The following is a 27,427-nucleotide window of genomic DNA, read 5'->3' as shown; positions in this document are numbered from 1 at the left end:
AAAGATCACACCAATAATCTATCAAATGTTTAATTTCAATGAAGAAACAGATGGAGTTATTTGTCAAATTATTAAAAAAAATCTTAATGAAGACATGTCAAATGCTGATGAAAAGGAGTTTAGGAAGTCTTTTGTTCAGATTGATTTTCAACAATTTTCAAGAGCTGCAAGACTATAATTTAGAAAGAACACCCATTAACAAAAGAATTTCCAGCCTGTAGAGCCATGCCAGATACGAACAGTCTTGTGTAGGGTGTTCATTTTTCCAAAAGCTAAATTTAAAAATACCAAAAGAGGATCTAAGCAGCAGTTGCTTTTCCTCCTGATAGTTGCTGATTCCAAGAGGGAATTCAGTTTTACAGTTATTCTCTGCCAAGCCAGCTGCAGTCCAGTGGATAATGTGGTTTTCTGGCATGATGGTTGTGAACACTATGCACCTCAAAACTGGAAAAGAACAGCGTTCATACATATCTTCAGCAATGAGCCATGCTTCAAGCATGGACTCTATAATCTGACTTCTTGCACAGTATTTCTGTACTGTTCCCTTCATGCTCTGAGCCAGAAAGCTGCATTTGCTTTTTGCACCTAAGCCTTCCTTCTATCATTAAATTCAAGAATGCCACAGACTTTTATTTAAAAGGATGGAGAATGACATAAATGTACTTCAAGTAACTTGAGATTCCAGGATATTATTCTTGGTGCTTATCTTTGTCTACCATTCACCATAGATAGATCTTGAGCAATTTCCTACGTGCCTAAAAGTAGTAGTAAAAAATATGTTCTGAATTTATGTGAAACCGCATAAATAGTCTCTTAATCAAAAGTCACCAAACCTACCAATCTTCTAGGAAAAAAAACCAAAAAAGGAACAGTGAAGTGGGGTTTTTTTTCCTTAATTCTATGAAGACAAAAAAACCAAAAACAAAACTCTTCATCTACTTAAGCCTCTATGACTTCTTTTAGAAGAAGGTTCTAAGAAATAACCAATATGCTAATTTGTTGAGTGAACAGAACTTTAGTGATAATTTTATATAAAAAATTGGGCAAATTGAGTTCCTGGATCATTATTATCCTGCCTGCTAAGATGACAAGCTACAGTCAACCACCTCAGGTTTCACTGTCACAGCACATTTCTAGTGTTCCAAACAGCAACACATACAAGAGTATGAACACCAGCTGCAAGTGTCTCTGGAACAACAGGAAACAGCTTGAGCTGAGAGGAGCATGTGCCTTTTGCCCTAGAAAGGTACTGATTTTAAAAGGCACTTTTTAAAAATTAAGAAATAGACCACAGCACTTCAGTACATAGTCCCAAATAGCTAATATGAAACCTGTCATAAAGAGAATGATTTCTGGGGACTCAAGGTCATAAATCAATCCATTAGATTCATCTACAGGAGATAATCCTGTCAGGAGTGGTAGCATCCCTAAGGGGTGATAACAAAGCTGTTGACATTAGGATATGGCCCAAAGCATGCAATGTAAGGTGCATGGAGGAGATGCCAAGACTATGGCATATGCCAAACAGCAGGAGATGCCAAGACTATGGCTTCTGTCCTGGAAGCCCTCCACTTGACGTGGGAGAAGTGTGGGGAGACAAATTCACTAGCTGGAGAAAGTCCAGAACCAGAATTGCCTTGCAAAGTTTGAGTGAAAATAGTCATGGGATTAATCATATCAGAAGCATTTTTAAAACTGTCCCAAACCACGGGATTCAAAGGTATCCTTCATGGTGCTATCCTCTGACCACCCCCATTACATCAGGTATTTTCCCCAAACCATGAAGGTAGATACTTGCAGTTTTTTGTTAACTGTAACAGAGCTTGCATGCTTCCACCTTGTCTAATTCAGTGTCCTATTCATGTGTCTCAAAGTCATAACATGTCAAATATCAGTATTTAAAATATGTACCTATTCAAAGCAACTACAAATCAAAACTGGAAGGAAAACATAGAACTTGGTTGTTCCCTAAAGTAATACCATCTAAGACAAGTCTGTGAATCCACATATAAAATATAGTCATAAAGTTACTTTCCTGAGCATCTGGCAAGATGCTTTGTGTTTTATGGTTAAAGATTTTTCAGGATATTAAAATTTGTTTTGCCATGAATACAGTAATTTTTAAAAAGATTGTGATAACAGGGTCTAACATGGCCTGCTCCACACTATTTGTTCCACTGCATGAGCTTAGATTGGTGGTAAAAATTTTCTCTCAAAAAATGTCTTAAGTTCAGTGTTGATGTATCCTCACCTAAATCCAAGAACCACAGAAATACGAGCCAAGACGAATCTGTTTAAAAACAAAACTGAAGGAATTTCAGTTAAGTCCATACTGTCTTCTTTGTAAAAATGTTTTAAATTATTCCTCATGACGCTTATCAGATTTTTTCACATGGTTAAAGAGTTTCTTCTTTTCACTCAGAAAACAGTATTTTAGAGGTTATTTTTAACTTTACAATTTATTCCAATTGCATTTCTAGTGATGTGAGACTCTTAGATGCTTTAAAAAACGTCCATCACCTCTCATATCCCTCTAAAACTACAAAACAATTTTCATTTGGATAAAAATGGCAGCTAACCGGTTAATAATAATGAGTCTCTGATCTTTTTAAAGTACAAAATATTTAATTTGTGACATGTAGCAGGTGCTGTAATAAATGTCAAGTTTTTTGGGACAATAAGCAATGAAATGAGCACTCAGCAATTCACCACTACTGTAAATAACTTGTTTGAATACACTTTTGGCTTTAAGAAGAATTTTAGTTATTTCACTTTGTCCTCCCTATGCAAAGCAACAACAAACTATCTATCCAACTTCATAGAATAATTAAGAAACACATCACAATGCATAAAGGGTTTATTTCATCCCTGCGATCCAATATCATCAACTTAGATTTCTAGACCAGGGAAGCCACCTGCTGACATTCACAAGCATTAATCAACAGTTTATCCTTACCAACTCTGTCTCAAAACTAAGAGTCAATTTTATAAATTTGTCTGTATGCACTGCCTCTGAACACACCAAAACTCCTGGTTTTGGGGTGGCAGTGATGTTGTTTTAAATCCAGTAATTGTTTCTCTGAAGCCATTAAAGATTCATGAAAATCTTACTTATCTTCCCCAAACATGCATGCAGCTGCTATTATAAACTATTCTGTCTTTATGGCTTTTGTTTGTTGACAGTACAATTTTACATATATTTGATTAGACATCTTCTACATTAACAGTAAAATCTACATGCCTATATAATGAGTATAGATAAAGAAACTATTAGTACTTTAATCTAAAATTGTGATATACAAGTATCTGAAGTCATTCTTAGTTTTGATTTCAGCTAAAATAAAACACAAGAAACTCAACCTACACGAAGTTTTGAAGAAAACAAAAGCATAACTCAACAGCACAGGAGAGAAATACAGAACCTTTAGCTTGTTTTCTCTTAAAGAATGAAATGAAAACTACAAATGAAAAATTGAAAGAACCATAGAAGTTAATGATGTTAACACTTAGACCTAGTCCCGTTTCCTAAAGATATTTTTCCATGGCTTTTTTAATATTTACCATCACATAGTGAACTCCAAAGGCCTATTGACATGCATTCACTGTACTGAATGTGTTAGAATTGTAGTGTTCACTGCAACACACACCACAATGAATGAGTTGTAACTAAAGTACTCTAATTACCTGGGAATTACATTCAGCAGGTATCTAAAACATTTTTAAGGAGGCATTATATTTCAAACCCTTTTTTTGTAAAAAAGATAGCTGCAATTTACATAGCTGTCTCCTATTTTGGGAAGCAAAGTAATGAATTTAACAGATCTCACAACAGATTCCCAGCAATATGGTCTGTCTGAAGAGTCACAGAGTCTCATTTGTGGAAATGTTTGTACATGAAAGTGTCTAGGAAATGGCTTTTTTTTTGCAGTTGTAGTTTTAGCATAGAATTTCTTTTAATATTTAAATACATGTTAGAAAATTCTTCATAATACTACAAATCAATAAATAATATTTTTTAAAATATTTGTGCCATTTCTCTCCCACTTTTTTCTTTAGGCAAAGGAAACTAACATTTTCTAACTGAACTTTTACATTGCCAAAAGCTAGCAAAAAGTTGCAATGTTTAAGCCCTAGCCACTGAAAAAAGTATTAAACAGAAATGGTGTATAATGTTTAGTTGCTTTTATAAAGCTTCAAGAACATCATTTGATTGGTATGAGAGAGATTTTGCAACACAATTATTTACAAAAATTTACATAGTTTGACTTTGTTTAAAACAATATTCTCTTTAAATTTTAACTTTTCAGTGCAACAGTCTCATTGCCAGACATAGCACCTGGTTAATCACATAGCACCTTTTTGTGAAGTTTTTTTAATTTTACTTTTCAGTCAAATCCCTGTCTTTCTCCAAAACTGTCTCCATATGAATCTGCATAGTCAAGCTGACAATGAACACCTGTAAAGTAAGTTTTAAAAAGCATTCATGACATGAATGAAATGATGCACTGCTATTTGATTGATATTTGAGTGAAATGGTATTATTACCAAGCTTAAATTGGTGGATAAAAGAAGCCATCTCAAAACACTGAATAGGAATTTTCTCTAGCACCTACTAAGCTTTGCTATTGTTAAACACCTCACAGAGCATGCTTTGCAAGCAGACACCAGGTAGAACCACTGAAAGACCTCTGACTGTAAGGCCAGATGAGAAAAAGGGGAACAGTAAAAAGAATTTCATAGTGCTTTTTGCTTCTCTTCAGTACATAATCATTACATTGAGATCTTAAGAGAAATTAGTCGTAATTAGCACTGATGTATAATGTTCTTGTTGAGCAATTTCACTGGAGAAGGAATCAGTGCCAACAAACCTGACAAATCTTCAAGTACTTTTACTGCAAATGGCCTTAGAAAGAGCCATTGAGTGTGGTTTGTGGGTTTATATACAGCAGCTTTAGTCAGATTTCTGTGCCAGGAAATGAAACTGTTCTGGAGAGGTACTTTAGCCTTAAGAGTACAACTGTGTTAAATGCTTCCATAGGATACACATCTAGAGTGATTTATACATTCTAATTATTAATTTTACACATAATATATTTAGGAAAATAAAGGGAATAAATACTTAAAAAAAAGTAAAAAGTAATAAGATGCAGACAAGTCAAATAATCACTTTAATCCAGAGATCACTGATCCACAGAGATTAATATCCCATCTTCAGGATGTTTAAAATGTTGAACAACTTAGTAATTGCACCTGCACAAAACCTTTACATAAAAAAAGTTTGAAAAATCTGTGATCAGTCTCTGAAACTCTTCCAGTATCTACCAATAAAACACCTAACTCATTTCAAATAGTTAACAACAGCAGACATCCTTTAGTGCTTTAGGACTTTGCATTCTCAAAAGAACTCAGCACTGATTTCAATTGCTAGTTACTGATTAAAAGAACTAATATTTATTTTCCTGATCAGTTTTCTGTTTACTTAAAAGACTTTCACAAAGGGAAAACACTTAAAAAAATATTCAGTGCTCAATCCTCTCTCCCTTTTTTACAGCAAAATTACTTCTTCCAGAACCTAAAAGAAAATCTTGCATAAATCCTTATTCTGCAGAAATATCCACTGGCAATGATCGAGTATAAAACAAATAAACAACCCTGCTGCATTTCATAACTCCTCCAAAAGGGACAGGCATCTTTGCAGGTAACTTCAGTGGCTTTTCAGCTTTTTTCAGTTTGAGCATTTTTTCAGTTTGACATCATCCCTTATGATGTCAGCTTGGCATGGTCTCAGCCACCAGGAGTTACCAGAGAGCTCAGTTTTATGGTTATACACCAAGACCATTAGCATAATAGTTCAAGAAAAGTGAGATTCAGGAAAGTTTTAAAACTGATACTGCAAAGAGAATGTATTTTAATTTTTGTACATACTCAGGCACTCAACAATCCTCCACGAAAGAGCTTGACACAGAAAATGTCCAGTTAAACTGACCTTTTGGAGTCTTCCAGCTTTTCTTAGGCCCCCAGTGTGCTTATTCTTTCGTTTGTTAAAAATTTTGCAAGAGCCATCAGCAACATGACACTCTGAGATTTCATTCTCAGCACCTAGAAACCAAATTTAGAAACTTAAAATGAAAAATGTAATCTTATGAAATGAGACTGCAACCTGTTATTTTATCATAGCACAGTGCTATGCACCCTTAAGATACTTCTTAATAATTTGTACCACTTATTTTTTTCACTGCATTTCATTTAGGGAAAAGGAATGACACTCAAGCATCTGACTTCATCTTTGAGTATCTGTTCTCAGAAATTAACCAGTTGTAAACTCCCAATTTCCTATATTTTGAAAACCATATATTAACTACAAGTAGAGAATCTGCTAAATTGCTATTTCTTATAAAATGTGCAATTTCTCTGCATAGAGCTATTTCGGTATGAAGCCTCAGTGGCTAGATTTTCTTTTTCTTATTGACACATCAATGCTTTCAGTACACACTTAATCTAAAATGACATGAAGGTCTGAAGCTTGTTTTCAAACAGTTTGCACACAAATCTAGCAAGCTGTTAGCAGGTAAAGATTCTGTGCACATAAAGGCATATCAGACCTATTATATATGAAAAGGCACCATCCATAAGAATGCACTCTGTCAAAAAGTAGTATTTTTCATTATATATTTTATGATTTAATAAATATTTAATGCTTCAATTCTGTCAGGATGACTTTCCTAAGAACTAAATAATAAACTTCTGAATCATTTGAGAAATTAGCTTGCCTGCCTAAGATGAAAAATTTTGATCCATCTTTTATACAATTAAGCTTTAATTATTCTAAATTTAGGGAGAGAATTCTTCCCAAATGTCATTCAATAAAGTCTACTTCAGATCATTTGTCATTTTGCATTTCAAAGAAATGGATGAAATCAGTTTAAGAAAGTTCAATTAGTGATTAAAGTGGCCTAAATTTAGCTCCTGCTAACTAAGCTTCTTTGATTAGTTTTGGAAAATACTGAAGGGTACTATCCCTATATATATATGCATATATGCATATATAGTATGCATACATAATTAAGAATCGTTTGTTTTGCCTCTGTCAGCTACTTAAACTCTTAATCCTTGAGGTGACAGAACATCAAATTACAATCCACTATGATTACTCTCTTTAAAATAACAACCTTTAAACTAGTCAAAATTTATTGCAGTAATTTTTGTGCAACAAATGTAAACCTGGTTTTCAGATACAATTATTGATTTAAATTCAATATTCAGGTATATAGTGTCACGTAATAAAGAGATAACTAATAGCTATGTTGATTTTATTTAGTATTGCATTGAGGGTCATAATTTTCAATTACTGAGGAAGAGTGATAACAAGTAGAAGAGAACAAAATATCTTGCCACACAATAAAGAAAAAGAAATTACCTCTTTTTCCATAAAAATCAGAATTTTTAAAGATGTATTTTGAATCTTAAAAAACCCTAATTACATGACTGCATAGGATGTAGGGAGATCATGTACTCCAGTGCTTTACCCATAGTAGTCCATTAATTTCATGAGATTATTTCAGGTTTTTTGGGTTTTTCTTGAGGGGTAGCTTGGACTGGGGGCTAACACTGTAAAATGGTGTAATATTCTTCTTACTACTAGTGGCCTGATTGCTCATGCTCCACAGAACCTGTCCCACTCAGGCTTAAAGTCTTAAAACTTGTATTCTTGGACTTCTTTCCAGTTAGGGTTCACTGCTGTGGGTTCTTCATATTTACAGGAAAGCAGGAAGAGAGGATAATGTCCCATATCACTGATTATCAGCTCTTGGATCTTAGGCACTACATTAATAAGGGCTATTCTTTGAAATTCCGTTCCTATCAGCCCTTCTCAAGCACTTTCCAGCTTTTCCATCTTATAGGTCTCAAGCATCACTGTTTTTTTGTTTTTTCCTGATTACTTCTTTTTAAAGCAGTCACTCAGGCACAAATAATGACTTTTCATCTTTAGCAGCTTTTCCTAGAGGACTTCAAAATTGACAGAACTTTTTGAAGCAATTGCATCCAGTGTTAGTTGTCCCTAAACTAAGTTCAAATATGCAGGTAAGTCCTGCCACTGTGGTCCATTAGATCCCCTAAATGCTCTTCCAAAACACTGCTCAATGATTGGCACCAAAATCAACAACTGAGCCCCCTGAAGCATTGTCACGAATTAGAGTGATTTTACTTTGCAATTTAAGCTTCTACTCATGTGTGGTAATTTTAACACCAATGACAAGAAGTTTTGAACCAGAACATCAAAATCCCATTTGATATTTCTGTTGAATTGATAAGCAATGATTAGGCAAAATGAGCTGGTTCTGCTCAATCGAATAAACAATGTCTATCTAATATTTTTTTTTCTATAGTACAGTTCTCTACTTTAAAAATACTGTAATGAAGCGTCACTTAAATTAAGCTATGTTGTATCTACTATTTTGTACTTATCCATACAGGTATTTACGTCAACTATGAAGGAATTAAGTCCAAATTTGTCATCATCAGTAATCCTTCAGGTACACATGCACAAAATATTTAATACCTTGGGTTGTTATTATTATTGTAGATATTACTGAAGCATGGGCAAACACCAAATTTTTATTACACAGAACATAATTTCTACAAGTCTTCTGAAAATGTATGTGTCCCCCTCAGATACTAAGAGAGAGCATATTAATGGTTTATAAAAATTTTATGTAGTTTGTTATGTGCTCTAGGACAAGTGCTATTAGGCTTTAGCAAATTTGACTACATCAAAATAATTCTCAACCTGTTCCTCTTCTCAGAAATACTTGTCCTCTTTTGTTTTAATAATTAGCTACAATTCAATTTCTTGTGAAGATAAAGAAAACAAGGAATCAAAGAAGAAACAGTTTTCTTCTTCAGGTCTCATTTGTTTTTTACAAAGACATAACAGAAGGTCAATAGAGGACATTATAAAATATTTTTAGGGAGCCTATTTTCTTCCAAAGCTGAAAAAAAACAAAAGGCACCTCAAATCTAAGGAAGTTTTCACATGTATGCTTTTAAAGACATAAACAGTATTTAGCAGCATTAAGTCCCATAGGACCTAGAACCTCAGGTAAAACTCATAAATCTAAATTAAACACAATGATTTCTTGCACCAAACAACAGAATGATATTCCAGATTTTCTGAACAACATTGATTGCTGTACAATGGGTCTTAGTTTAAGTCTTTTTGCCAATTAAGATAATATTTGCCTTCCACATTACCATAAATATATAAAATTCACTCAGATAAGCCTTAAGTTTATTTTTAAGACTGGAAGTAATGCTAAGTCTGAGTTCAAATTTCTAAATTATGTTAACATGATAAAACCTTAAAAGAGTATACTCTTTCATTCCTTGTCCATTATTATTTATTGTTGCAGCTTTCAGATGAAGAATCACATGACCTGAAGTAATATGAAAATAAGTAGCAGTATTTATTTCAGCAGAACAACTGGGCAGCCTTGAGTGTGCCTTACAAAGGAACCTGAAGTTTCCTACCACATAAGGATCAGGCCACAAAAATCTGGTTTTAGATTAGCCTGCATATTACACTTCTACCTTAAAATTAAATGTTTCAAGTAGTCTATGGAAAAAAAGCATATCAAATCTTCTTGTCATTAAAGATACTGGGTAGAAGTGCCATTGACATACAATCACAACAAAAAAATGGGCAAGAAAAATGTTTGATACTTAAAACATTTACAGATATAACATTTTATACAGCTATTTGATTACTCCTAACCATCTATATGTGATAAATGAAGAAAATTAATCCATTTTTTAAAATATACTGGATTTACCAGCTTTCAAATAATGTACAATATACAGAAAAAACCTCCAATTTACTATTTATTTACTGATAGGGACAAGAAACAACTTACATTCAATTAAAAAAAGGAAATGCTTAACCCATAATTAATAAAAATCAATTATCCCATCATAGAGAATCACAGGAGTAAGTGTAATACAAGATTTTAATCTTCTTCCACAAAACTTGCACTATTAGGGAAAACACAACTTCTTTTACATTATTGATTCCTTCCATTTTTAAGTGAGCTCCCTCAAGCTGTCAAACTTGAGGTGCTACTTGACAAAAGATGCACGAAGCTGAATATACCATAATTGGGAAAATGGCCATCACTGATAAAACACAAATACTATTAAAATCAGTACAAACACAAATTGAGACTTACAGACATTCCTAATAAAAAGGATAAAAAGTATAAACATTGGATAACTTATGTTTGCTAAATCCTATTCCTTTTTTTTGTTCCCTACAATCTATTATTTTAAACACATTATTCAGCATGAAAATAAAAGTATGACATGCTAGAACAGTGATCATAATTTAGTTGCTAGAATTTAAAAGTTATAATTAAAATTAACTGTAATGTTTATGTTTAATCAAAGTAAATAAGCCTGGCAGAGTTCAAGAAGCATCTGGACAATGCTCTCAGGCACATGGTGTGATTCTTGGGGCTGTCCTGTGCAGGGCCAGGAGCTGGACTTTGGTGATCTTTGTGCATCCCTTCCTTCCAGCTCAGAATACTCTGTGATTTTTCTTCTTCCCTATTTGTTTCCTGTAAAATGAAAACCAGACTCTTCTTTGACACTAGGAACTATACAATTTAAGGATCATCTTCTAGTACATTGACACATGGCAAAAAATCACATACAGTGGGTTCATATATTACACAGAATCATTGAGTGATTTGGGTTGGAAGAGACCTTAAAGATCATCTAGCTCCAACTCCACTGCAATAGACAGGGACATCTTCCACTAGACCAGGTTACTCAGAGCTCCACCCAACCTCACCTTGAACGTTCACTTCCAGGGATGAGGGGTCCACAACTTCCCTGGCCTACTGTTCCAGTGCCTCAGCACACTCAGAGCAAAGATTTCTTTCCTAATATCTAACCTAAACCTACTCATTTTCATTTTAAAACTGTTCATCTTGTCCCATCACTACATGCCCCCATGAGAAGTCCCTCTCCAGATTTCTTGTAAGCCTCCTTTAAGTACTGGAAGGCTGCTCTTAAGTCTCCTCAGAGCCTTCTCTTCTCCAGGCTGAACATCCTCAAGTTTCTCAGCCTCTCTTCACAGGAGAGGTGCTCCAGTCCTTTGATCCTCTTTGTGGCCTGCTCTGGGCTTGTCCCAACTTCTTTCTTGTGCTTGAGGCTTCAGAGCTAGAGGTCTCAAACCTGGATTTCTCCTACAGCAGGCAGTTCTTTATTCCCTCAATCTGTGCTTTCACCTGCTGCAACATGGGTGGTGTGGCTGAAGCACTTGTTGGTGAAGCCTGGTTTAAAGAACCATAGTATGTCAGCCTTCTCCACATCCTGGGTAACTAGTCTTACCTTTCCTTAGAGGACCCATATTTTCCCTAATTGTTCTTTTGTTGCTGATGCACCTAAAGAAGCTTTTTTTTTTGTTCATCCTTCATATCCTTGGCCAGATCTACTTCTGAGAGTGCTTTAGCCTTCCTAATCAGATCTATGGCTGTTCAATTTCTCAGTTCCTCACAGGCTATCTTTCCCTGCTTCTGTTCTTGGAAAACTACCTGTTTGTGTTTAAGACTGTCCAGGAGCTCCATGTGCATCCATACAGGCTTCCAGGCATTCTTCCATGATCTCCTCTTTGTAGAGATGTGGTGTTGCTCAGTCTGGAGGAGACAATCCTTGAATATCACCCCTTGGGTCCCTCTTCCCATGGTACTCTACCAAGAAAACCCCAGGTGAAGCAAAGTCTGCTCTCCTGAAGTCCAGAGTAGCAAGCTTGCTGTATGCCCTCCTTGCTGCCCCAAGATCTTGAAAGCCAACATTTCATAGTTACTGCAGCCAAGGCTGTGCTTGAGTTTCAGATTCCTTGCCAGTACCTCCTTTTTGGTGAGTTCAAGATCCAACTAACACCTCTACCTTATGGCTCACCTATCACTTGGAGCAGAAAGCTGTCATTTATGGGTGTACATTTATACCTGTATAACATACACGTGCATCCACTGTTTTTTAAACTGTGTAAGAAATTATGCACTCCAGATGTTAAAATACAGCAGGTGTCATGAACTCAAAATGGCAGCTCACAGTTCAGCACCTTATTACTCACATGTTTAGGCACCGTCATGGTTCAACATTTCCACTGGATTTCATAAGCCTGATAGCAAGTTTGCTGAGCCCTTTAAGTTAATAATTAGTTTTATATAATTAATTGATGTGCTACTACAGAATTTTCTAGAGAAGATGAATTACTAAAATACACAATTATAGTTACAAATATTCAACCGCACGTTAAGCTTGACAAAGCTCAAAACATCAAAATCTGAAAAGGATTCCAATGCAAGTTGGGAGCATCTTCCAGGCAAGTTCCTGAGATTCAGTATTTTAGTATACATTTAAATACTTTAGGCTAAATCAACTCAAAAATGCATAAATACAAAAAATACTCTGAAAACTATTATTAAAAATTAAGATCAGTTCCATATTAAAAAGTTGAGGTTGAAAAAGATGTTTACATTGCAACCCTTGCAGGTCTTCTTTCATCTTCATCACCTTTCATCTTCATCTTTCATCACCGCACAAGTTAGAAATTGCTAACTGAAATATTTTTTCCACCAAGATTTTATGATCCTAACTGCAATTTTGGTAACAATTTTCACTTGTGAAATAAAAATACTTTGAACAAGGGAACTAGGATGAGACCTTGGTTTCTTAAACAGATTATGAATCACAACAGAAAGTTAGGAGATTAGGAGAAAAGAAAGCTCAACATTACTTTTGTTGTGTATAGTGAGCAGTTTCCTTATCTCTTATGATTTGATAAGGTACGGGAAAACAAATAGGTGATCTTTTGGACTCTATGCATTAATTTATTTTACTCAGTAATAAAGTCAGTACCACACTATTTTCTTCTTTAGTGTATTTCTGAAGTATTTTTCTTTTTGGAATGGCAGTTTATTTTGCAATTTGGTTGCATTAGTATATCTCATGCAGTATGAGATCTTTTGATTTTCCAGCTCTATGTAGTAACTTACCAGTAGTATGAGCACAGTCGTTTACACTGTTATTGGATTTTTCATGAGCAAGCTGTGGCAGCCTATTCACATCATCAGCATCTAGAGCTTCTCCAGTGTCATCTTTTTCACTACCTGGTATACTTGATGGTATGCTTCCTGGATGTTCAGCTGTTTTGATTTTTTTCTTTACTGGAAAATCGTTCACTGAAGCAGAAGTCTTACTACTTTTCTTAGTAGTGTTATGTGGCTCACAGAAACTCACATCATGTAGGTCCATGCTTATAAAAGAGGCTTTGCAACAAACTTCAGGAGGCTTCTGTGATTGCTTTGGTATTTGTATCTGTATTTCATTTACATTTGAATCAGATGATGAAAAGAAGTCTTCATAAAAAGCCTCTTCAGTGCAGTAAGACTGGCTATATGTAGTAACAGCTTGCAAGAACCCCTTAGAGCCTGATGGTTCTGAGGTAGCCAGCTTCAAACTCGGTAATGTTTGTCGTTTCTTCCTCTTCTTGTCTTCTAGAACGCAATCATTTCTGTCAACAGGTAAGCTTTTATCCAGTGAACATGTATTTAAGTCTTCACTATCCATAGGTGAATTAGAGAGACTGTCAATCAAAGCAGAAACAGAATTTAACTGGGCTATTTTTTTGGAAGGAGTAGCATCACCAAAGGCCTCAAGAAGAGAACTTTCATTTGCAGTTGAAGTAGTCTTGCTCTTCTCGCTCTTCTGATTTTTCTTTGAAGACTTTAAATGTTTCTTTCCTAAAGACAATCTGTCATCCAAAGTGTGCTGTATAATCTGTTTCTTTGTTAAACTTCTGGCATGTTGTTTTGGTGTTAAGCTCTTCTGCTCATTGCCATGTGATGTGGAATTCACTGATGCACTCATAGATACATGAATATCAGTCCAAGTATCAGAGGCATGTTCTGCTACCTCTGTTCTCTGTCTCTTTAACTTCTCAGTTCTCCACAGATAATCACAACTTGAGTTCAAGCAGTCTTCCGTTCGTTCTTCTGCAAAACAAAAAGAAATGGCCATATAAATATATTGAATGAAACAGAAAAGGTATCAGTTTCTTAGTGAAATATATATGGAGTTCCTGAACTGAAAAAACAAAGATTTAGCCACTTCTCTGGATATAATACAGCAACTCAACAAAAACTAAACAGAAAATGGATTATAAACAAAGGACATTCTATGTTGACAAAAACCTACAACAGATTTAGCCATTGTATCCTCTTATCTGGTCATAAGCACCCACAAGACACATTCTGCTTTCCTGAAATAAAACAGCAGAGGAACTCATTATTCTTCTTGCATTTATAGAGAAAGCAAGATGATATGCTGATAAAGTTAGCTTTAGTAACAGTGGAAACTCAATAATCATTTTTGTTACCACAGCACTAGCACCACCTTGAAGATTCTGCAGTTAAGAGGGAATTAAATACAACACCGTACTATCATATCACATACATCAATACAATCTACTAAAAATAATTAGAATGTGGATATTTTTCTTGTAGGTATTCCTATGAAATTAATTTGTGGTAGGTTTGACACAATCTATTCATAACTCTTCACAATAAATTCCTCTGAAACAAGATAGTATTTCTGATTAATCAACATACATTTTTTAAAATCCTGTTGTTCTACAAAAAGATGATTGCAACAGAGGCTTTTGCTTAAGTAGGTGATGAGTGCAACATCACAGCAATACTCCTTCTGTAAATTTTCTTGTAGGTTTAAGGGGAAATCTTGATGGTATTTGCTTACTAAATATAGATAATATTTTTAAAAATAAGGTGCAAGTAACTATATTAAGAAAAATCATAGAGAAATTTCACATTATATGATCAGTCTCTCCTACTGACAACTGATGAAGTCGGCTTTAACCCTCAAATTAACCTGCCTTATTGAACTTTCTAAACCGCTATTAACCAGTCTTGTGTATCTCTTAGGCACAAACACAGGAGCCACTGTCACAGAGCACTGGAGATGGATGCTACAACTGAATGTTGCAATGGGAATTGGTGGTCTGCTCTTAATGTAAGATTACATTGTGCAGTTGCAAAGGTGAAGGGATATATGCAAGGCAAAGCTCTCAAGTCACACCATTCTACCTCATTAGCACATAACTAATCTACCGAAGTAAAAGAGTTTACTGGCACCATTGTGCTACTTCCAGTATTCAACTATCACTTCTCACTAGTATCGCATGAAGACACAAAAAGCTGTTGCAGCTGCAAGATACTCATCATGCTCCTAGGTAAGCCAACATGACAGAACTCCTGCATGATGTCAATAAAATACAACACCTCAAAATAGCATGTGGTACAGCATACTGTTCAGGGACAATGGACAGCAGGCAAACTGCTCTAGTGGCCCTCATTACAAATTCTGAAGAATCCTTGCTCCTCACTTTTCTACTGAGATCAAGGCCAGCATCTGACTTAAGCTCTTTGCCCCTGTGGCTGACCTGAGGTCTGAAGCACAAACCCATTACACACACAATCAATACCATTAAGATGTTCACTGATACAGCTCAACAGACTTCACAATCCTCTTTTATGCCCTGCTAATACACCAAAACACAGGAACAAACTCCTAACTTTACGAGAATAATTTTATGAGGTTCTTGCCTTGCTAACAAATTATTTTAATCCATCTTAAACCATAAAACATTTAAAAAGCCAATGTATTTTTAGTCTTGTTATTTCTTCAAACTTGACTGCTTAAGCTGAAAAACACATTAGGCTAACTTTCAAGTTCAAGTTTTTCAAATGAAAATCTGGAAGAGATTTCAGATCTTTGAGGTCTTACCCTCATTCAGATCTCTTTTAAGCTTCCCACATCACACTCGTTGGTGTGCTCTCTGTGTTCTATATATGATCACTATTAAGAGCAGAGAAGATTAATACCATGTAGGACAAAAAATTTATTAATAGGGAATGGTATGAGTAGAGAGGAGGAAGTGAGGCAAGCAATACAGCAATAAGGCAGAGGATTTACAAAGTGGTATTCCTCATGCTCCTTTTTTCTTCTTAGTACAACATTCTTTAGTACGGAAATACTAAGATAATTTAGCTTTAAATATAGAAAATAGAGAAAATAGGTACAGTTCTCATTTCAATATACTTTACTTTTCAAAGTAAGACACAAAGGCCATGTATTATTTCTAATTTCTGTAATATATTAAGCTGTGTTAGTTACCGGGTAGCAGCACATCTTCTGAGTTAGTTAACACACAAGTAGAAAGCCGGCAGTCTCCTGGTGAGCTCCTTGGAAGTGTTTGAGTCATTTGTGAACCTAGGAATACAAAAAAGCTATTGGGTATTTGTAAGCATTTTTTCTAGGTAACTCAGCAGCCCATTTTTCTGAAACTAAAGTAAATTGTCAAACTATTTAGAAATTATTACTGATATTTCTAAAGCCTGTTGAGGCATTTTACTAAAGAATCTGTGAAATCTTGCAATTGGCAGTCATGTCTTGATATAGCAGAAATGTTTTTAATGTTTGAAGGTTTACCTTAAAATTTGGAGAGAAAATAAATACAAACCTCACTAAAATAAACTGAGATTTAATTTTTCATCCATGTATTACTGTTTCTTTACTTTCATAACAATTTTTGAAATAAGAAATTGACAGTCTAGCTGACATGCACATCTTAAAACTTCAAATACTACAGACTCCGCCCCACCAAAAGACATTCCACAGTCAAATTTTAAAGTAACTGGCAAAACCTAATGACTTAGATCTTAATATTTTCTCAGCAAGGTAATGCAAACACTAAAAAAAATCTGAAAATTACAATCCAGATTTAATTCATTAGAATATGCATTTTAGAATTAACTAGATTTATTTAAATAGGTTATTCAAATTTATTTATTTATTAAGTCCTGTTCTTCAGTACCTGGACAGATATCAATTTTGGGCTCCCTTTTTAACTGTTGATGTGGGAGCAATAACATTACACTCTTTGTCATGCACACAAAATCAACAATCAAGCTTCCACATCAAAATTTAATAGGACATAAGATTTAAAGTCACGCTGTTAATCAAGAGGTGAAAATATCAACTTACATGGCTAGAAAGTCTAGCTTACACCTTAGACCTCTTGAGCAATCTAGTGATCAAAAAATTATTTTGCAACCACTGTGTTTCAGACATGCAATCAAGATATGAAAAAATGGGCAAGAGCATGACAACTGCACAAAAAAGTCAGCACTAAAACCAGCAGCCATGTTCATAAGTAAGTAAAATTGAACTTCTTACCAGTAGGAGAAAGATTCTCTCTTTTTTCCTTCATATCCTTTATTCTACTTTCCATTGCATTGCATTGATCTTTTATCTTATCAACAGGGCTGTATATAAGTGAACCATTGTCTTCAAATAATAAAACTGGTACATCAGTTTCTACACAAAAAAAAATGTATTTATATATTAATATTTAAATGCTGTAACAGCTTGAAATCAAGTTTCTTTTTTTTTTTCAAAAAAACTTGGCAAAAAAAAAACTTTCTTAGATCTAAGATCATTACATGCCTTAACACAACAGAACTGCAAAGAACTCTGTAAAAGTTACATCAACTTCATTTCTAATGGCAGGATGCAAAAGACTCAAAAAAACCCCAACCAACAAACACCAAAACCCCATCAAGTGCTTTAAAAAAACTCCAGATATTTGAATCTTAGTAAAAAGTAGTTCTTACCAGCATTAACTGCTGTCTTTTGTAGAGCTAATTCTTTAGCTATTTGGTTCAGTCTTCTCTGAAGCTTTCTGTTATTTTCTGGAGTTTTTTCAGCATAGTCTTTTGGCTGCATACATTTGTGCTACAAGACAGACAAAACTCTTAATTATACATATAAAACTGCCAAAATAATGACACCTCCTATTTTGCCTACCACTTTGTCACAGTATTTATTATTGGTATTTAGGCTTTTTATCACCTCTTTGAGAGTCACAGGAAATTGTAGAAATTGGCATTTTGCAAATTAAACTTTAATATTAAATCAGAAAGAACCTAACAAACCTTTTTTTTTTTTGCTTGCAGGGAAGTTAAAGATTTAAAGGTAGTTTTTTAAAATACTAGTATTTTTTGCAACTCTGTAAAATGTAAGCCACATAGTAGTCACGTTTTTTTGATTAGCCATCATTATATAATTTGAATTTAAATCCTGATTTCTTTTAATCACAAATAGAAGAATCTGATTTGTAGCACACTTTCTTCAGGTAAGATGTCACATGATCATAGGAATAGACTATCTTCAAACTCTTACTCAGACAGAGAGGTCGAGTTTACAGAATGCTCTGAAAATAGCTCAAATGCTTGAGGTCAAAAGGTCAAGTTTAAACTTTAAAGTTTTCAATTCTAGGCTCGTTTTTTAAAAAATTACATGCTTACTTTTTTGGTTGGTAGTAAAAACCCTTCATTAGTGTCTACTGCAGGAAATAGGGATTCATCAACATGGGCTCCAGTTTCTTGACACCTGTACAGTAAATTAGAGACGATTTGGTGGGTTTTTATTGTCTTGGTTTTGTTTGAAGAAAGAGAACATTTATTGCAAGAGGAGTTGTCTGAGCCTTGCAATAATGAAACACCAACCCTTCCTAAGTGTGTAACTTTGAGGTAGATACTGTAATGCTACTCCCTCCACCCCAGTCTATCTATTATACACCAAACATGTGATCCAAATTTTTGTGCCAATAATGCCCTCCAAATTGCTGTTCTGCAAGGGCAAGATTCCCACGTATGTTACCTCCCACACCTTCCCAAGCTGTCGGACTGCTCGCAGCAGCCACTCGCGTGGCTCTGGTGACATCTAGCGATGGAAGTGCTACACAGTGGGAGCCTGTACGGTTACGGCCTCATCCTTACTGGGGTTGGGATGGATGAGAAACACAAACCACTGCAGGTATTTGGCAAACTCTCTGAGTTCAGAGTCCTCAGGAGCATCGAAGAGTCAGATTCACCAGCTGCACTTCAGTGACTGTTATTAAATTCTGGATAATAATCAGCACAGACGTAGATTACATGAAAAGTTACATTAATTCAGAGATTTCATGGATTCAAAGAAGCTAAACAGAAGTAAATTTTAGCATTAAATCTATGAACCTTTTACTTTGGAGACAAATCTGAATGCAAATGATTTATGTAACTTATTTATGGGATGAGTTACCTGCTAAGAAAACATAGGTAGAGCTTCACAATTATGCATTTGATGTGGAAATATTTAGTGCTCCTAATTTCGCAGATCGTAGTTATTCCATTTTATACAGGGTTCTTTTCATTCCTGGGTTCTGATTTTTTTTTGGTGGCTCACTGAAGTATTTGTGTGGAAGAAGCAGTAAAAAACTTTTTCTCAGTGATCCCAAATCTGTCAGTCATTTTGCATTACACTTTAAATTTTTTTACATGATAGCAAGTCCATGACTTTTGTTTGCTATTTTTAAAGTTAGACATATCGATCATTCTTTGAAAGAAAAAAAAAAGGAAAAAAAAAAGCATAAGCAAAAGCAAACAATAGTTTTAAAATTTTAAAAAATCTCCACTCTGCAGTTACAAATATTTCTGATTTTCAATTTGTATTTTAAGGAGTTGTCTTCTCAAACTACTTCCTAAACTGTAGAACTGCATACAGTTTAGGGTCAAACAGATGCTCAAGCTGTAGAGCAGAAGCTTCCAATAAAAGTTTGAGGCAAATCATTGGAGAGAGCACTAGAAATCCAGTAAGAATTCAACAAGGCAATGATCACTAAATACTGCACAAATACTTCAAATGTTTCAGGCTTTTGTGGAGAAATCTAAGTATTAGAGCACTTTTCAGCTCATAGGGCATATTCTTCTGAGAGTCTCAAGCACTGCTCAGGGAAAGGCAATACTGGGTTGTAAATCTAACAGGTTGGAAGTAGGGGTTCACTAGCTGTTAAATGTGAGAGTATTTTCCACAAAGCAGAAGAATCAGGAAATGCTGGGCTAATTGTATATTGCTTCCTTCCTTGTCTGGTATTTTCAGAGCTCAATCATCAAAAAGTAGCATCCAGATTAAATATCATATACCGCCGCATCCTGCAGTATCCTCCAATATCAAAATTCCCAAGAGCATGTAAGAACATAAAAACAAAGCCAAACATTCCAAGTTTACTGTGTTCCACAGATTTCTGCTCGTTAAATGGTTAGATGCAATACTGTATTTGGGTTTTGATAAAATGAAGTGTTTAATTGCTTCAGCAATTTTTTAAACCCATGCAAATCTTTGCTCACTATGATTTTGCAACAAGGAGTTCTATAGCCTGATGCTGTGTTAATAAAACCCACATTTACTGTTTTCTCTGAATCTGCCTCCAGGTGTACTGATGTAACGCTTTCCAAATTTTCTACTGGAAAGGAAAATATACATTCATTTCCCATTCAGCCTCTCTACACAAACCTTTGTGTTCACAGTACTCTCCCTTCTACACTCCTTTTCCAGACTGAATCATTCTTGTCTCTTCAATCACATCTTGTAAGAAAATTGTTTTATAATTTCAGTCAAGCTCACTGCCATCTTCTGGCAACATTCCAAATATAATAATGATAAAACGTTGTCATTCCACTATATGAAGTTTTATATTGTGTTTAACTTGATTTTTGACTACTGCTGAGCTAACAATGCTATGAAAATGTCTGCTGTAAGTACCAAGATGAAATGATCATCTTTCAGATATGCTTAAGAGGACTGCTTGACACCAGTCTTCTTGAAACCAGCAATAATTTTATTCCCTTTGGTCTTAGCCTAACAGAACTTCTTCCACTTTAAGACTCTGTTTTAAATTTAAGCATTGTCACGGAACTTCTTGGGCTTGGTGTTACAGTATGAACACTCATACTGTAGATGCCCTTACAAAAAGGTTCTCTGACATATTTTGAACACCAATCCACAAACCAATTAAGACCAAGCAATAACTAACATGGTTTTGCACTGCACTCCTACAGGACTTAGCAACCCCCCAGTGTACACCAGAAAGTTGATATGTACTATTACATTGCTGAGATAACATTTCACAGCTTCTCTGACCATTCTGAGAATGTTCTACTTGCTAGTGAATGAAGAGCTGGTTAATCAAGCCATGTTTTTTAGCAATGCTAAACCTTCAACTCATAGGAACTCCGCATGATTTGCTTACACAGTTACCAGTTTCAAACTAAGTTTCCATTCACAGAGGATCACAATTTTATGGGTACATATTATTCAGTCCTTCCCATTTACATTGTTCCAGGGTTCAACAGACTGTCTTCTGCCTCCCAGTGTCTGAGACATGGATGTACCAGACATGTGATGTAGCCAGCCACTCTGGATCCCTCACCTTATTACAAAAACCAAAAATTAGTATGTACACTAGCACAGACTAACTTTCATTTTGTACTCCCTGTGCCTCATTTGAATAACCCCATGACCAGTAAGAATATTTATTGCTATCTCTTATACAGGCTTTAGTGCTCCTGACCTATACCAGGAAGACGCTAGCACTTTCTTTCCTAACAAACTGCATTTTGAAAACAAAGTTTTCCCTCTAGATGCTTTCTCTTGTCTTTTCCTTTGTTGTTCTTATCCAGCAAAAGTTAAAGTTTCTTGAGGCTTTTACACCTGGATTTCAAAGCTCTATGCTGTCCCCTACAGTATCACACGTCCAGTTGTTTCTATGCCTCAGTTTTCCACAGTGTTCATCCATTCATTGCCTTCCAGCAGTGTAGAGGAGACTCTTGTGGAACTGCTATCACAGAAAGAGTATTTCTGTATGACATGTCCTAGACTCTGCCCTGTAAGGCACTACCATTCTTCCACTGCTGATGGTACTCACTGGACTTTTATGAGATCCTTTTTACTACAGCACATCCAAATCCTCAACAGTTTATACTTCATGTGACTAAGATTTCAAATTCTGTGTTTATACACATAGCCACCTGAAGAGCATACTTAATTTTACAATACTGAAATCACTGTCATTGTCACACCTGCAAAGAGCACCAGGTCCTCGAAAGATATATTCACATAAATAAAATTTTGCATCACCCTCATTTTTGGGAACTTCAGGTATTTCTTCCTTGGTGTTAAAGCCAGCTGGGCTGTGTGACTGTAACTTCTATATCTGACATACTTTTAAAAAATTAAAAAAAAGAAAAACCCTGTTTCTGCAGATCTTCATGAGTTTCTTTTTGGGCTAATGAACCTGCATCACAAGTTTCCAGGCTGTACTGGCCTACATTTGGGTGCCTGTAGGCCTCAGATTTGCTCTCCCTCCTTGTGCCCCACTTTTTTTAAACAAACAAGTCCAAAATGTTTGCACTTAGACCACTACCTCTCCATGCATATGATAATTGTTGTCAGTAAGGCCCTCTTTACTTGATTTATATTCCGATTTCCATCATCACATTGATTTATCAATTAGTGTTTAACACATGCATATTCATAAACTGCGTTTTTACCCCTCAACTGAAATCACATTAGGCCTCACAAGCACTTTGTAAATTCAAACAAGCAGTTATGAACTAGCAAATTCTAAAGGACTGGTTGTATAGATGATTTTTTTTTTAATAAATTTGACTTTTTCCATATGGTAGAAGCGAATCTTCATGCAGTTTGGTTCTGAACTTGCCAAATATCTTAAAAACCAGAATACATATGGATCTTTTTCTTTCTTGCTAGGATGTATTCCGTTTACAGGATTTAAATACAGAAACAGTACAATGCCCTTTATGAAATGTGCTTTTACATATGTAAATGGAAGAATTGTATTCACTGTAAGTATGGCCTTCACTGTTTATACATGTCATCTGACAGCACAGGAGTAGAACACTGTTAACAAATATACTATGAAACTGCTTCACCACATTCATTTTTAAGAGTTAACATTTTACCCTTTTGTGCAAGTCACATGCTTTATAATAAGAATAATGTCGTGGAAAAGTTATAATTTACTCATAGATTTACCACTACTTCAAGTAAATTATTAAAATGGTTTCTGTATTTAAGTTTTTCAATTAAAAATACTAGAATATAGTATCTCTGAAATAGGCCACATTCATTATAACCACAAGTACTCACTTTTCCACCCAGAGGACGGAAACTATTTTTACACCCATCTTCTGTGCTTTCTTCCATGTAGTCAAACGTCCGTCTTTGAAGACTACGTGGGTCACGTGCTTGTTCAAAGTTTTTGAAACCTGCAGAAATACACAGAGTGCTCATATTTAACTCTGATAATTGGAAAATGTTAATGAAACCAGATAGTGTAGCCAATTCTTGTGTATAAAGCATTAGCGTAAACATTTATTCTAAACATTATGTCAAGGACCCTTTTGATCTTTTTCAAATTCACAAGAAGCCTCAAACAGTCAAAACTCCAATCTCATTAGTCAAGCTAACGCAGGCTAAAGGCATGGAATAGCTCTTGGTTTTCAGTCTTCTCTAGGTTACCGTTTTCAGAACCCTACTCTAGGTGTATCACTAATTTTGCAACATTGTTATTTAGGTAGTGCAACATAAGGTCTTATGCAACAGAAAGCAAATGCCACTATTCAAAGAAATAACAAAACATCTTTTAGGCAAAAGAACTCAGGCTTAAAGAGTACAGCTAACCTCCATTTTTAAACTAATTTTCATCAACAGAAGTCACTTTCAGTTTTGAGGGAAATGCTTAAGCTACTACTACAAAAAATTATATGGGAATGCTTTAAAAATGAGAAATACAGAAAATTAAAGTCAGCACAGATGATCACATTTTCAGCTATCAGCCTCCGTTGGCAAGCAATGTTTTCAGTTCTAGATACTCCATTTTTCACAAACAAGGCATCCTTTGTAGAGACTAAGCACCCTACACAGAACTGCTTGATCAGTTGTGATTGTTGATGTGGTGACAAAAATTGAACTCATTTTTCCTGCAGCATCTCCCCAGCCAAATGGAAACAACTCTGTAGTTTTCTGCTGCGCCCTCAGTTGCATCATTAAACTTTGCTTACAGCATGCTGGGTCTGTACTTAGCTTTAAGAAAACTATTTCGCTTCTCCAAACATTGCTGGTGGCATGATGATTATAACTTCTTAGAAGAAAAAAACCCATGATATTTAAGTATCTAGGTATAAAATTATCCATTAGTCTCTTACAGAATAAATTATTACTCCAGATGAAATTGCTAACTCACTTTTGCCAGTATTTGGCTCACAGCCCATGTCCTAAGGATGCTTGATGTAGTTTTGCCTCCAAATTATGGAGTAGCACCACCTTACACCTCCCTCACCTTTCCCACCTTCTCTCCTTACCCTGTGCATCTTCTACTGCTCAGCTGAACTATGAGATGTCTGACTCAACAATCTAGCAATAAACTAATTTAGAATTCAATTTCCTGATACAGTGAACCAAGTCAGCTGAGTACCATGTGCTCAGCCAATAACAGGGAAGTGTCTGGAATAGGGAAGGGGCATGCCCATCCCTACTCAGTCATAGGATATGTGAAATAGGCTCATCTGTATCATCTGCCTGCACCATATTTGGTTATTTTGACCATTTTGAAGAATTCTGATGCCTTATGCTTCTGTCCTATTTTCTGTGAGAAAAAAAGGTCTTAAATCATCAGAATAGAAGTACATAGGTCTGATAGTACAGCTTAGAAATATGTTTTGTTCTTTTTACTCAAGTTTTTTATCAAGAGTTGTGTTTGATTTAATTAAAAAACCAGTTATCTTAACTATTCTGTAACACTCACTCAGCTTACTTTATACAGAAAGAGGATTTGGGGAAGGGAGATCAGCAAGTTTTCCTAAATTATGGTAAGAGACATCTACACATGCCCGTTTTAAAGAGCACTGGGAGCCCACACAAGTATTTTTTGGAGCATGATGTGGGCTGTAAAAATCTCCATTAACCAGAAACAATGTGCAAGAAGGGAAGATACCAGTTTGACTTTGGTCTCTGGTTAAAATGTTACAGCTGGCAATTAAACATCTTTTGCACCTACAAGTCAACTACATCTGTTTTGGAAAAAAATATTGAGACTTACTGAAACTCTTAAGATTTATTTCTATTAGCATTTTCAGGAATTGATACAAATTTGTGGGAGAATGAATGGAAGAATAAAATGTCATGGTACTTGGGTTAAAAAACATTGTACTAACAACAGAGCAGCTGCTTACAAGTTGACGAAAACAAAACAGTATAAGGTACATGTAAAGCACAGGTTTTCAACACTTAGATTTGCTTTGCCCACAGTCTGTGCCAAGTCCAATACTTCCCAAGAAGAGCATGCTATCACATTAATATGCAAAGAGTGTGTAGACATAGAAAGACTTTAAATGCATTTCCCATCTGTCAGTAGCAAGAACTTCACAGCACACTGGTCTATTCTCAGGTCTCTGATTTTCTCCCTTCCTGCCCTTTAAAAACTCATACTAAAAAGAAATATATGTGACAAGCAGAACAAGCAAGCTGATTTATAATTAAGATCTTTCCTATTCCATTTATTTCAAAATAGTCTCCTTACTTTAGCTCCCATATCAAGAAGCTGCTGTTCGAAGGTTTTTGAGTAATTTTCTGTTCTGTTAGACGACCAAACCTCTACAAAGGCAGAAATACCTGGATCAGAAGAGAGAAAACAACAGCTAATGAAGTCCATGCCACGGTTAAACTGCCTTTCCAATGAAAGTTTCTTTTATACATATTGCATTCAGTTGCAAATACAGTTTTTAGTAAACTGTCAGATTTCAGCAGCAGATTTTTTTTTAAATGTATCTAAGTCCCGTAAATTAACTGTGATGGACGTAACTTACAAGTCTGATATTAACTTTTCACTTCATCTATTTAAAACACACTACTAGCTTAACAAGCAATACATTATCTTTACACGACTGCTCACCCTTACCATTATTTAATCGCTTATAATCTTCAAATTAAAAGACTTGAAAACCAGATGATATAAAGTAACTTACAGAACAAAATGACATCACCACAATAGAATTAATCCTTGCCCAACCTCTCAGAAAATTTTGCAAAAATATTACTTAACAGTTTCCAATTTACTTCAAATTTCACTTTATATTGAAACACCCAAAATTAAGTACATATAACAGGGCCTAATAAAATTTCCTATCAGTTGTCTTATGCAACTTTAGATATTTAGATTTAATTAGCTCGTTTCATTAGGCAGATTCTTCTCTCACATTAAGCGAACTCTTCAAGGAATCAAGTCAGCTTTGGTTGAGAATATCTTCAAACAACCAACCAAAGAGAGAAATACCGTCAAACAGGGAGAAACAAATGAAATCATAACAATCCCTTCATTAATTTTAGATAGGACAGGCACTAAAGTGACCTACAGTTCCACTGGCCAAGCCACTTCCCTATTTCGAATGACAAATCCCGAAAATTCCAAAACCAGGACAAATGGCAGTTCACCAAAAACAACTTCATGCAAAGGCCAGACAACTCTAAGAATTCATGAATAAAACTGAGAGTTTAATTTTAAAAGGGCCATTCTTAGGAAATACTGCTCTATTATCTTAGCTACTAAGATAATTAAGCATGTCCTTCTGATTAATTATTATGTAGTCTCATCTGTCTTCTCTCTACTGAAAACTAGAAAAATGCTCCAATTAGTCATAACAATAGAAGTAGTTTTATAAAGATCAAAATATTTTTACAATTACTAGAAATATTTTTGATATACAAGAGGAATGTGAAACAAAGCATTTCCACATGCAAAGCACTGGGAAAAATCTTATTATCAGTACTACGACTTCAGATAAATGGGAATTTAAGACACATCTACTCCATCGTGCTTTTAATTGTTAATTCTACTACTAGACTGGGGCAGATTCTGCCAGAGTTGCTTTTTTCCTTGAGAGTTCAATTGTGAAAAACAATGCACTTGCATTTAAAAAGATAGTATCTTCCACTTACATCAAATATTTTAGAACTTTCGTAGCTAAAATTCTGCTAGAAAAACAAATCAGAACATTTCAGAAAAGGTCTAACTAGGAACTTAAAGAGATGCTACTTCAAAGCTCCATGCACCTGCAGTAGGATCAAAGGTGTATTTTATAATAATTAGTCGATTTTAGCTAACCAAATATATTCCAGCAAAAGGCAAGGCTTTCTGCAGTTTTTGTACACTTGATGGAAAGGAAAATGAGGAATTAAGTGCTTGGCGCTTTTTTGAACTAGAAGAGCTCCGAGCAGACATCGGTTCTTGCAAACGCCAGCCTTAGGAAGTTCTCAGAGAAGGCGGTGATCGTAGAGGAAAAGGCCATGAGAAGGCAACTTGGCGAGGCAGAGATTCTGAGATGCATAAGAAAGCCACGAGTGATCGGGGCAGGAAGAGCAGAGGGGTCGCGGTCAGTGCCCCACCGGGAGG

General features: G+C 35.3%; 1 protein-coding gene across 3 annotated transcripts in view; it reads right to left on the bottom strand.

Annotated features, from left to right (window-relative positions):
* Nucleotides 1-27,427, bottom strand: part of MCPH1 (microcephalin 1) — a 124,209-nt gene that overhangs the window by 96,310 nt on the left and 472 nt on the right. For 2 of the 3 annotated variants that reach the window (XM_063389343.1, XM_063389345.1), the window contains exons 2-9: nucleotides 25,559-25,650; nucleotides 23,128-23,246; nucleotides 18,447-18,531; nucleotides 17,754-17,874; nucleotides 17,317-17,457; nucleotides 16,255-16,350; nucleotides 13,059-14,057; nucleotides 5,987-6,099 (exon numbers count right to left, since the gene is read on the bottom strand). In XM_063389343.1, coding sequence (XP_063245413.1) covers nucleotides 5,987-6,099; nucleotides 13,059-14,057; nucleotides 16,255-16,350; nucleotides 17,317-17,457; nucleotides 17,754-17,874; nucleotides 18,447-18,531; nucleotides 23,128-23,246; nucleotides 25,559-25,650 — 1,766 coding nt within the window. The remainder of the gene's footprint in view (nucleotides 1-5,986; nucleotides 6,100-13,058; nucleotides 14,058-16,254; nucleotides 16,351-17,316; nucleotides 17,458-17,753; nucleotides 17,875-18,446; nucleotides 18,532-23,127; nucleotides 23,247-25,558; nucleotides 25,651-27,427) is intronic. The other variant, XM_063389346.1, reaches the window with a different exon arrangement.

The sequence above is a fragment of the Prinia subflava genome, chromosome 2, assembly GCF_021018805.1.
Source record: "Prinia subflava isolate CZ2003 ecotype Zambia chromosome 2, Cam_Psub_1.2, whole genome shotgun sequence".
NCBI lineage: Eukaryota > Metazoa > Chordata > Aves > Passeriformes > Cisticolidae > Prinia > Prinia subflava.
Note: the sequence above shows the minus strand (reverse complement) of the source record. Positions and strands in the feature narration are given on the sequence as shown.